This window comes from Chrysochloris asiatica, unplaced genomic scaffold, assembly GCF_000296735.1.
Source record: "Chrysochloris asiatica unplaced genomic scaffold, ChrAsi1.0 scaffold00351, whole genome shotgun sequence".
NCBI lineage: Eukaryota > Metazoa > Chordata > Mammalia > Afrosoricida > Chrysochloridae > Chrysochloris > Chrysochloris asiatica.
In genome coordinates, this window is record NW_006408869.1 from 1,299,729 (window position 1) to 1,312,030 (window position 12,302).

The following is a 12,302-nucleotide window of genomic DNA, read 5'->3' on the forward strand; positions in this document are numbered from 1 at the left end:
CCGCTGAGTATGGCAAAGGACTTCTTTTACACTTCTCTAAGGTCGCAATGAGTAGTCATCCACTCAATGACAATGGCTTTGGCTATTTAGGTGTAAGGTCTCAGCCAAGTGGCTTCGCTAACAACCGAGTCTTGAGCAGCTTCTACAACTCGCCCCCTTCCCAAATTCCTCTGTTCTTAAGGTATCTGCTTGCAATAGCAGTGGGTCGAATTGGAAAAGAAATTCTGTGGACAGCTTTCTGCCTAGACTCTGGTGCTCAGGGTGACAAGCAATGTAGACACTAGAGGACAATCGCTTTCCCCTCTGCTGCAGCACAGAGAAAAGAGTGGGAAGAGGCTACGCCGAACGTGCCAGCCTGCTGAAGCTTTGAGTGAAAGGGAGGTCCTGGAAGAGGCAGAGATTTCCTCCCCCTCATCCCCCAGAAAAAAATGGGAGCTACAGAATACCCCTGCCCCGCCCCCAGAGCCCGAGCTCCCGTGAAGTCCAGGCGCTCTTAAAGCGCGATCCGGGCAGCCGCTGGCTGCATCAGCATCGCCCAAACGGTCCGCTTCCCCTAACTAGCTGGAGGTGGTGAAGGCGGTCAGAGGTGCTGTCTCCCGAGCCCTGAGACCCCCAGCAACGTGCGGATGGCCAGCAGTCTGAGTGTGGCGCCATCGCTCGCGGGTGTGCTACTACCAGATCGACTGCGGTGGCGCCTCTAGCTGGAGGCACCGGGGACCGAACACTTGACTCCGGGCTCTGCTGCGGACGAATCCTGGGGCTGAGCGCCTCTCGGGAAAGCGACCGCAGTTCGGCGCGGAGGGATACGCCTCGTCTGCTCCTCCCTCCCCGCGCCCCCGCCCTCGCCTCCCTCCCGCTCGGCTGTGCTGCCGCCGCGGCGGCCGCTGCTGCTGCTACTGCTGCTGCTGCTTCTGCCGCCGCCGCCGCCGCCGCCGCCGCTGCCTGGATATAGTGCGGCAAGGAGCGGAGCTTGCAGTCACTTTGCGAGGAGGAGCGCTCGGGCTGCTGGCTGCTAGCTGCTGGGGCACCCCGAGAGCAGCGGCTGTTCTAACAGAGACTGTCGTGGCCGCAGAAGGTTTTCTTTCTAGGGCTGGACTTAATAACTTTGGGACTGTCCACCAGTGTCACGTCTTGAACATGAGCCTCTTCCTCTCCTTCTACCTGCTCGGGTTGCTTGTCAGTAGCGGGCAAGGTAGGAGTGTGGTGCTTTATTGAATTTACTTTCCCTCCCCCTTCCACCCAAGCAAATGGGGCAGGGAGGGAGGCACAGGAGACAAAAATTACATGAAAACTAAAGTTACAGTTAAAATTGCTGTTGTTATTGTTATTATTATTTTCACCATTTCCTTTAGCTGTTCGTAAAAAATAACCTCGATTTCTGTCGAGTCCCTTAAATAAAAGAAGAGAATACAGAATTGGAGAGTGGCATCGGTGAGCAGGATATCGAGGCAAACTGCTCCCCTCCCCTTTATTTTCCTCTGATTTTCATTATCAAAAATTTGATAAGTATGTTGGTGTGCATTAGCAGTTAAATGTCTGAGGTTACAGTAGTAAAGGGCACGGTGATGTTTTACAGAAGCCACAAAAACTATCAGCATCAAACTCGTTTCGTTTGTAAAATATCTCTGTTGTATGCACAAGATTCTTGAAGACTCTTTTTCCCTCCCCTTTCCTAATGCCTCAGTTCCTGATCATGAAAGTGATCGATGATGGCTTATTTCTGTTGGAAACTGAGAGAGGGGCCATGCATGTTGTGTGTTAAGAAAGCAAACGTATAAAACTAGGGATGTGTTGCAGTCATTCATTTTAGCCTCCTCCCCTTGCTAATACAGCAAGGTTGAATAATTTTATAACATCAGACTGCAATTACACGTGTAAGTTTTTGTGTTGGGTTTTTTTTTTTTTTTTTTTTTTTGGTTGTTGGAAACTGGAGCTTGTATCTCTAAAAGAAAAAAGAAAGAAAGAAAAAGAATCGCTTAGTAGAATAACCTGAGAGGCAATTTGTGGAAGCTACTTCTGTTTATCTGTACAGAGATAGAGGTTAATTTCTCTTCCTTTATTTATATGAAACACATACGCATAAAATATTTTTATAATAAGTGGAAGCCTTTGTAATTGTCCAGACAAGTTTGGACATTTAATTGCAGACACAAAATACTAAAACATGCATTGGTGGAAGTCTTTAAAAGAAAAGAAAATGACAGTTATTTTGTAATGTGTAACGATTGCAAAGAATATTATATATTATTAATGTGGCATGATGTTGGATTTTTTGGAGAAAAAATAAATTACAAGACAAGTTAAAGTATTCCTACTATATTAAATTCTAAGCTTTTTTTTTTAAAGTATCGTTTGTGCTGCTCATTTCGTCCAGCAGGGGGTGGTAGAGCTCCATTTTTATGTCTAGAATGGTGGTGTGTTTTTTTTTTTTTTTTTTTTTTTTTTGCTTTTCCACATTCACTGAGTCCTTCTATCATTCTTCAGCAGGGCTTGACATTTTGGATGTGAAGCCTTCCTTTCTTTTCCCTTCTCCTCAAAGCTATATTGTTATTGGCTGATGAGACACGATTGGATGCCGATTTTACATTCCGAAATGAGAAGGCAAACAACAGGGATATTGCCATAGTTTGTAAAGTGTCTTGGTGAGGTGCTGCTCATTTTCCCTTAATAACAGAGTGTGCAATATTTCAGTATTAGCAAAATTGCAAATATGCCCATCTGAAGCTAATGTCAACCCAGCCAGTTAATTGAATGGCTATTATAGCAAAGCACTTATTCACTACAGATATGTTGTTTAAATTTTTGGAGAGCTACCAATTGTGTTTAACTGTTCATTTGTAATACAGACAGGTATTTTTGAATACCAAGAAGCAACCCCTGAAAATTGCAGTTATAATACAGTTGAAACTATGGAACTATATAGATAGCGTGGAGCAAGATGGGGCATAATAGAAAGCAAGTTTTTGCAGACTTTTGATTACATTGTAACTGATTTGGAGAAGAAAAATGTCTCAGTTGAGAAATCTGGAAATTTACCAGTGCAGACTCTTAAAGTGTGTTGGAATTTGCGGCTATAAAAGAAATCTAAGAATGTGTAAATATTTAGGTATATTTATATAGTATACCCAAAAAACCTATAATATGTGTCTATATCTATTATATATATTTGAATTTGTGATTCAACTAATTATCAAGAACACAGTGTAATTGGAAATGCAAGATGGTTATAAAGAGGGGATCTGAGACAGAAGCATGCCTGATGGGGAGCCCATATTCACTGTAATAAAAGGGAAGAAGGAGAGCATCGTTCTAAGGAGGATCTCTATCTAGTACAATTTCCAAATGCATGTCATTCAGACAGGGCTAGATGAATGTCAGAGGGATGCATATCACCTAGCTTTTGTGAAAAGGTACATGGGATACTTCTCTGCTCGGTGTCCTAATGAAGTCAGAGATGTCTGGAACCAGCAGTCCTGATCTTGGGAGTCCAGTTCCTGTATGCCAGTGTTTTGTTCTCTAATTAAGGATGCAGCAGCAAGTATCAGACACACCATTGGGAGCTGCTTGAAAATAATGGATCTAGTGTACCTCATAATTTTGTTTATTCTATTATAAATGGGGCCATGGAAAAGCCTCCAGTCAGTGATCCCAGGGCTTGCCTTAGAAATACCAAAATCCCAGGTTGCTGATTTATGTTTCCAACAATATACTTGCAGGGATTTTATGAAGCATGATTGAAGCTATTGCTTTGGAAAGTGGTGTGCAGTTAGACGGAGGAAAGGCAACGATGATGTATTCCCTTTTAAGTAGTCAAAACGTTTTGAACTGCAGCAGTTGAATAGGAGAAAATGACAGAAGTGAAAAACTGACTAACTTAAGTGGATGCCAATACCATAATTAGCTAACAAGGTCTAATAGTCCTACTCTAGCTTTCAACACAATGTTATTGTTCTACTGTAGTGAGCGCCTTTAAAAAAAATTTTTTTTTGTAATTGTAACAAAAATACTCTAAAGACTCATTTCCACTGTAAAATTAATATGTAATGAAGAAAGGTTGGAATTTGTCATGTATGGCTTTAATAATCTATGAAAGGAAGATGCTATGATTCTGTAAATTTCCTTTATTTTTCTTTAATATTCAGAACTTGGCCACAGTCTCTGTCATCATATTTATCTCAAGTAATAATTTGAGTCTCTGATTCACAGTCCATTTCATGGTAGGCTCTTTGCAAAATTCGGCGCCCAAAGTGCAGTACAGATGAGTAATTTTCTGATGCTGTCTTAATTTTTAAATCATTTTCTTCTTTTGAAAAATAATACTAGAGTATGATAAATAAGAATCTATTACTAGATACCCAAGTATATAAAAATCCTGCTGTTATAAAACATGAGAACAGAGCTATTCATCTCTCTTGCAATCCAGTTCAACCATACATGGTTAGAACACTTACCTAAGTCTAAATCAGAGGGCTGGTGAGGGAGAAATACTCAATTAATTAGTTAAACTGGGCATCTGCTTACAGTTATTCTTTCTGGTGAAGTTCTAGTAAAGTCATTGTTCCTTAGATTAGTGCTTGTTCTAAAAATAGAGCACAGGTGTTAGTGTCTACTAGTCTGATGGACAAGAGAGATGGCCACAAGTCCAGCTTCTGTTTAAGGTGTTACACTGTTAAAACTCTCTCACAAGGCTTTTTCTATCAAGCCTACTTTAATTCTTAATTGCCAACCTCTTTTTGCAAGGTTGGTGTTGAATTAATTGCATGTTCATTTTCACTTATAAAAGATAGGCTATGCACATCTATGTTGTCAAAAAATAACACAGATTTTCTTCCTTGGTATATGTAAAAAGAATTAAGCAGACCATTTTCTCACATTAGTTTATAAAGCCGAATCAGAGCTCAAAGAGCTATAAGGGAAGTTGGTGTTGGGCCCCTGGTGTCTGATGAGTCTATTCAATGACACAGGGGCCTAATGTTCTCCCAGAGGTAATGCCTTACCAGAGGAGCAATTAATGGAACAAAAGAACCCCATTCAGTATAGGAAGAAAGTTAAATGTCATATAATTTTGTAAATAAATTGGCCTCTGTTAAAAAATAGACTTAGTATGTAATTGGATTGAGAAATGAGGTACTGAGAGCAAAGCTAGTAACCAAGCCAAACAGTGTAATTTGTTTTTGCCTGTTTCCTTGTGAGGGAGCAGTGTGTCTGTGGAGACAGGATTGACAATGTTCAGGCCCTGGAACTAGTCTTGCGGCCTTTTCTGGCTTCTGACATTTGGGAAATCATTTTAATTTATCTGTTTTCAGGTTCATCTCTCATAGCAGTGAACTTTTAAGAGTATGAAGAAAAGTGCTTGATAAGTAGAAGAACAGTTCTGAATTGCCTTTGTGTGTTTTTTTTTTTTTTTGTTCTTCTGTCTAAAATGAAAGTAATCCTCCGGGTGTTGGTGCATATAAAATTAATTTAGTAATGTTTATGCTCTTATAAAAGGAGCTCTGGTAGCGTAGTGGTTATGAATCGGGCTGCAAACCTCAAGGTCAGCAGTTTGAAACTACCAGCTGTTCCGCGGGAGAAAGATGAGGCGTTCTGCTCCCATAAAGATTTACAGCCTCGGAAACCCTGTACAGGGTCACTATGAGTCGGAACCGACTCCATGGCACACAGCCACCACCACTATGCTCTTAGAAAGGGGATATCATTGTTGTTCAAGTTTTATTGACTTACATTCTAAGTTCTTTTTGTCTTTTATTCTTTCCCAGTTATACTGAGGATTGTTGTTGCCATTGTTGTTAAGTGTTCTCAAATCAGTTCCAACTCATAGTGACCTTATATAGGACCTCCACGGAGCAGCTGGTGTGTTTGAACCACAGTCCTTGTGGTTCAGACATACCTTGCAGTCCAGTGCATTGTCCTGCAGGACTCCTTATTGAGAATGTGGTGGTGGTTATGGGCCGTGGAGTCGGTTCCGACTCACAGAGACCCTATACAGGGTTTCCGAGGCTGTAAATCTTTACAGGGGCAGAAAGTCACATCTTTCTTTCGCAGAACAGCTGTGGTGTTGAACTGCTGACCTTGTGGTTCACAGCCCGATTCATAACCATTATTGAGAACAGGCCTATTTAAAAGACTGTAAATTAATTTTAATTTTCCAAATTGCTTGGTATGAGAACTTTAAGATGCAACTAGTGCTTTTATTAAATGTAATATTCCTACACTTCATAGAAGCAAGGCATTTTTAATATTTCAGCAAACAAAAATACTTAAACATGGCACCTGTTTTTAATATTATAACAACATTTAACTATTGGTGGTGGTGGTGGTTATGTGCTGTGGAGTTGCTTCCAACTCATCCTGTAAAAGGATTGCCGAGGCTATAAATCTTTACAGGAGCAGAAAGTCTCATCTTTCTCCTATAGAACCGGTAGTAGTTTTGAACTGCTGACTGAGATTAGCAGCTCAACCCATAACCACTAGCTACCACAGCTCATGGTAATTGTTATAATAATGAGGCAGATTGGAAATAGCTATGAACATGCCTAATGTCACATATTTACTTAATCATTTTCCCAAACAGTACATAATATTTTAAAAACCTGTGATGTAATGAAATAAACTTGCCTGGAATTAAGGAGGGATGATGTGGGAAATGAGAGTATTTACAAGTAACAGATAAGAGTTTGAAATTTTTCAGGTCAGGCATCAGATAAAAATGTTTTAGGCTGAATTTCATCTATTTGAACTAGTAAGGAAGGGGGAAAGAACATTAAATTTGGGGTTAAAAAACTATGATATTTTGCCCTACGACAAATAATCTCTTGACCTTGAAAAAGCTATACAATCTCTAGAAACCACTATTTTCTTATTTGAAAAACAATTATATATATAAATTGGTTGGCCTTGCTATACTAGCTTGAAAAGCAATTGTAATAGATACAGGTAAACACCTTATGAAATACCAACTCTACTATGCTTGACATTTTTACATTTTTTTCAGTATCCTTTGGATACTGATAAATCTTCCTATGGTTTAAAAACTTGTCTTTTACCCAATTAAAAAAAAAAATCTAAACCTTTCTTTGATTATTGTTGTAAAGTGCCGTCGAGTCGATTCCAACCCATAGCGGAAAACATACAGGAAACACCTGCACAGGTTTTGTGAGAAGCAGCTATTGAGTTTGAACCTTTACCTTGCAGTTCAAATGGCTTTGCAGTCTGGCGCATTAACCCACAGCACCACACCAGGACTCCTTTGTTTGTTGCTGTTATGTGCCATGTAGTCGGTTCCGATTCATAGCGACCATATACAGGGTTTCCGAGGCTGTAAATCTTGCGTGGGGGGGGGGGGGGGGGGGGGCGAATCTATTGAGGTAACAAAATGATATAATTCATTGATGAGGTGATTAACTCATCATTTACTCATTAACCAAGCATTTATTAAATGTCCTCAATGCACCAGACACTATGGCAATTAACAACAACAAAAACAATGAGGTGCCTGGGGCATGTTGTTGTTGTTGATAAGTGCTGTCGAGTAGATTCCGACCCATAGCGACCCTGTATAGGGTTTTCAAGGAGCAGCTGCTGGTTCATCAGTCCAGTGCCAGGAGCAGCTGGTGATTTTGAACTGCCAATTTTGTGGTTAACAGTCCTGTATTTAACCCACAGATCCACACCAGGATTCTGACAACTCCTTAGGCGATATTATTAGGCACTAACATAGGTTGTTTGATGAGCAACTCCAGAGGACATCATTTATAACAATGACACTGTTGTTGTTAAGTGCCATGGAGTCAGTTCTGATTTATAGCAACCAACAACAACAACCTTGAAGTTCAAACTGACCTTGAGTTCTAGTGTTTATCCTATAGTGCCACACCAGGACTCCAACCATAACACTGGTGGTTGTTGTTTTGTTATTGTTGTTGTTGTTGTTAAGTGCTGTCTTGTTGATTCCGACTCTTAGCAATCCTGTGCAGTGTTTCAAAGGAACAGCTAGTGAGTTTGAACTGTCAATGTTGTGGTTCAAACCGACCTTGTAGTCTGGTGTTTATCCTGTTGTTGTTATTAAGTGTCGTCAGTTGGTTCTTACTCATGGTGACCCTGTGTAGGGTTTCCAAGGAGGTGCTCATGAGTTTGAACCACCGACCTTGTGGTTCAAACAGACCTTGTGGTCCAGTGCTTTGTCCCACATGAAAACACCAGGAAACCACACTATTTTCAGTTTCACCTGACACTGTAGGATAAGCAATGGATTGCTAATGACAAGGTCAGAGAATCAAACCCACCATCCGTTCCTTGGGAAAAGTATTAGTCTGTCTGTCCCAATATTTGCAGTCTTGGAAATGCTGTATATAAATAGGGTCACTATAAGTTGGAATCAACTTGACAGCAGTTTTTCATGGGGAATAGTGGTACTTACCTTTCAAGGTTTATAGTTGAGAAGATAAACAATATAGATTTTAAAAGTCAAATAAGCATATGAGAGATTAATAACTGTTCAACAAAATGCTGTAATATTGACAAAATAATGAAATTGTTAATTAAAAAATCAAATGGTCTAAGTAAGTTCTTGGTGTCATCAAGTCTTGGGAGAAATATTACTCAGACTGCTCTCACAGATTACAGTCTTGAAAACCCTATATATAAATAAGGTGACTATGAGACAGAATAGGAGCTCTGGTAGCGTAGTGGTTACGAATTGGGTTGCTAACCTCAAGGTTGGCAATTCAAAACTACCAGCAGTTCCATAAGAGAAAGATGAGGTGTTCTGCTCCCATAAAGATTTACAGCCTCAGAAACCCTGTGTAGGTCACTATGAGTGGGAATCAACTCCACAGTACTTAACAACAACAATGAGTCAGAATAAACTTGATGGCAGTGTTTTATTTATTTATTTTTATGGGCAGGGGTGGTGGTGCTTAGCATTCAGGGTTTATAGTTCAGAAGACAAACAATACAGATTTTAAAAAGCCAAATAAGTATATGAGAGATTAGTAGCTATTCCACAAAATGCTATGAAATTGACAAAATAAATGATTTTGTTAACTAAAAATCACATATGCTAAATAAGTTCTTAGTGATGGAGGTTAAGTGCCATCAAGTCACACCAACTCATAGAAACACTGTATATGGTTCCTGATGCTGTAAATCTACAGGAGCACAAAGCCTCACCTTTCTCCCATGGAGCTGTTGGTGGATTCGAACTGCTGACCTTGTGGTTAGCAGCCCAACTCATATCCCACTATACTACCAGGGCCCCTTAGATAAGTTCTTAGGAGTTTGATATTAGGAGAAGAGCTAAAAAATGTTGAGAGATTACCAAGTGCCAGGATCTGTTGTAAGCACTTTTCAAGTCCTTTAAGATGCACATTTCTCTAATTATTATCTTATTATTAGGCCTTTTTTATGCTAGAAGACTATGAAGCATAGAGAGTTTAAATAACTGTCTAAGCTCAATTACTTTAGTAAACAAGAAATGAATTCATGGCATTTCCAAAGCATAGCTTCTTAACCAGGACACTAGCTCATCACTCAGTGAGGCCGAGGTTTCAACATGATTAGATTTAATGTGGAAAATAGCACAGAGAGGGAAAAAGTGTGAATACATTTTATGAAAGGAAAATACTCAGAGGACAGACATAAGCAAGTTTAATGGAGCCCTGACTTTGGGAAAGTGAGATGTTGGACTCAATTATGGAAATATTGTTGGGGATGGAAATCAAAAAGACTTTGAAGCAAAACTGAAGTTGATGATTTTGTGTTAATCTTTGTGAGCCATTATTTGATCAGAAAAAAGACTTTCATACTTGTGTGATTATAATATTAGATAGAAATATTAACAACAAATTTATAATTTCTTCTGAGTCTGGTCTATGCTTAAAAAAACAAACAAACATATTCTGTTATTCTATTACCATTTACATGCCAAATATTATGTTTAGTATCTCCCTGAAATTTTGAGTATAATCTCAAGCAGTAAGGCAAAATTTGCTTTTACTCTGTATTTGTTGTTTAGAAAATTTTATCGATTATAGTTTCTTTTCCTTCTTTTTATTCCTGAGGGGCTGGGGGGGAATGAATCCCAAAAAGCTAAAAAAAAAAAAAACTAAGAATTTTAGGATGGATAATATAGAGTTGAAAAAAAATGTCTATTAAAGTTGTAGATACGAGGAAGAAACTACTATTTTTAGTGCGGTGTGGTGCTGTGGGTTAATGCGCTGGACTGCAAGGTCAATTTGAACTGCAAGGTCAGTGGTTCAAGCTTACCATTTGCTCCTTGGAAACATTATACAGGGTCACTATGAGTTAGAACTGACTCAGTGGCACTTAACAACAGCAATTCACTATACTAAAACATCCCTGGTGGTTAAAGTTCAATAGTTAAAGCATTAGACTACTAAGAGAAAGATCTATGATTTGAACTCCCATCTAGTCGAAGAAAAAAAGATGTAGCAGTCTGCTCCCGTAAAGATTTACAGTCTTGGAAACCCTATAGGGTAGTTCTACTGTGTCTTATAGAGTCACTATTAATTGAAATTGACTACATGGCAGTGGAACTCTATACCAAGATATGGTTCTGGGCCTCATTATCATACTTAATGTAGATAAAATCACATTTGATAGATTGAGAGTATACAATTTGCATAGAAGTATGAGGTATACTTTGTAGATGATATGTATTCCAGTGACCCAAGAGCATCTAAAAATTTTGATATATTGTCATTAAGTCTCCTTTGCTACAGTTGGTAATGTCTTTTTTGACATATGTTACCTTATAAATCATCAGTAAATAGAATTATGTGTTGTATAATATAGAATATGTGTTGGTGCATACATGATTTTCTCAGTTCAGTACTTTTTAAGTGATCAAAGGCAAGCTTTCCAAAAAGTAAAGAAAATCTAGGAGGAGTCCTAGTGGCATAGTAGTTATAGTAGCAACACTGGTTGGTAACCAAAAGGTCTGTGTTTCAAACCCACTAACCAGTCTGTAGGACAATGATGTGGCTGTCTTCATGATCACTATGAGTTATATTTAACTAGAAGGCACTTGGTTTCCTGTTTTCTTTTTATTCTATTGTTGATGCTAGTATAATTTTACATTAGTTCACGTTTTTGAATTATCAAAGTTAGATTTATGTTTCATATATTTAATTAAATCCATTTAATTTGCATATTGAACTTTAATTTAATATATTGAAATGTCTGTATCTCACACTCTGAAACACTTTAGTTGGAAAAACACATTTATAGCCACCTTTAAAAAAAAAAAAAAGCAAAATTCACTATCTTGGAGTCAATTCTGATGCTTAGCGATCCTATATAGAGTTTCCAAAGCCATAAATATTTAAAGGAAGTAGGAAACCTCATTTTTCTCCCACAAGGTGACTGGAGGGTTTGAATTATCAACCTTTGTGTTAGCAGTTCAATGCTTACCCTCCAGTGCTGCAAGAGTGCTCCAAATCACTAAGTCATCTCTATACAACCTATTTGAATTCTCACAGCTATTCTGGAAAGTAGATAATATTCCTATTGTAGAAAAGAAGAAAATGAAACTCAAAGAAGTGAAATTATTTAACCAAAAAGATACACTTTAATAACAGCAGGGCTAGGCCTTGATGTAAATATTTTTACTTTATACCTAATCCAACATATTTTCCTATTAAATTGTCTCTGGCTTTATGTAAATATACCAGCAGGTTTCCAGAATCTCATGGAAAATTCCATTATCTTTTCATTCCATTTTCCCACAAACTTTAGGAAACCCCTCATTGTGTGAAACTCATATTCATGAAGCAATTCTCGAAAATAATTTCTTAATACTGTACAAATAATCTAATATTTAGTATCTTCAAGGTTACTTTTTAACTGTACTGTGGGACCCAAGTTGTTAAATTAGAGATCTACATTTCATTTGAATAATTTGGGAATCCCTCACTTAGAGCTGTTGATAGTTTTCTATTTTTATGCACAAGTCTTTTCTCTGTCTCATCCTCATTGCTCACCATTGTACAGTAATACTCAGACCTAGAGCCAGCATGTACATTTGTTGTTGTTAAGCGCTCTCAAGTTGGTTCCGACTCATAGTAACTCTGTATAGGATTTCCGAGGAGCGGGTGGTGAGTTTGAACCATCAACCTTGCAATTCATTGCTTTAAGACTCAGTTCTAGTATTTTATAACTCATGTCTTTATCCTCAACATATATATATAACCTTAAGGTCAGCGGTTCGAAACTACCAGCCGCTCCGCGGGAGAAAGATGAGGCTTTCTACTCCCGTAAAGATTTACACCCTCGGAAACCCT

The 12,302-nt window shown here is 38.7% G+C and overlaps 1 protein-coding gene across 2 annotated transcripts in view; it reads left to right on the forward strand.

Moving 5' to 3' along the window:
* Positions 1-871: 871 nt before the first annotated feature.
* Positions 872-12,302, forward strand: part of NCAM2 (neural cell adhesion molecule 2) — an 834,023-nt gene continuing 822,592 nt past the window's right edge. Inside the window, exon 1 of one of the 2 annotated variants that reach the window (XM_006876060.1) lies at positions 872-1,192. In XM_006876060.1, the coding sequence (XP_006876122.1) occupies positions 1,138-1,192 (55 nt within the window). In that variant the 5' untranslated portion in view covers positions 872-1,137. The remainder of the gene's footprint in view (positions 1,193-12,302) is intronic. The other variant, XM_006876061.1, reaches the window with a different exon arrangement.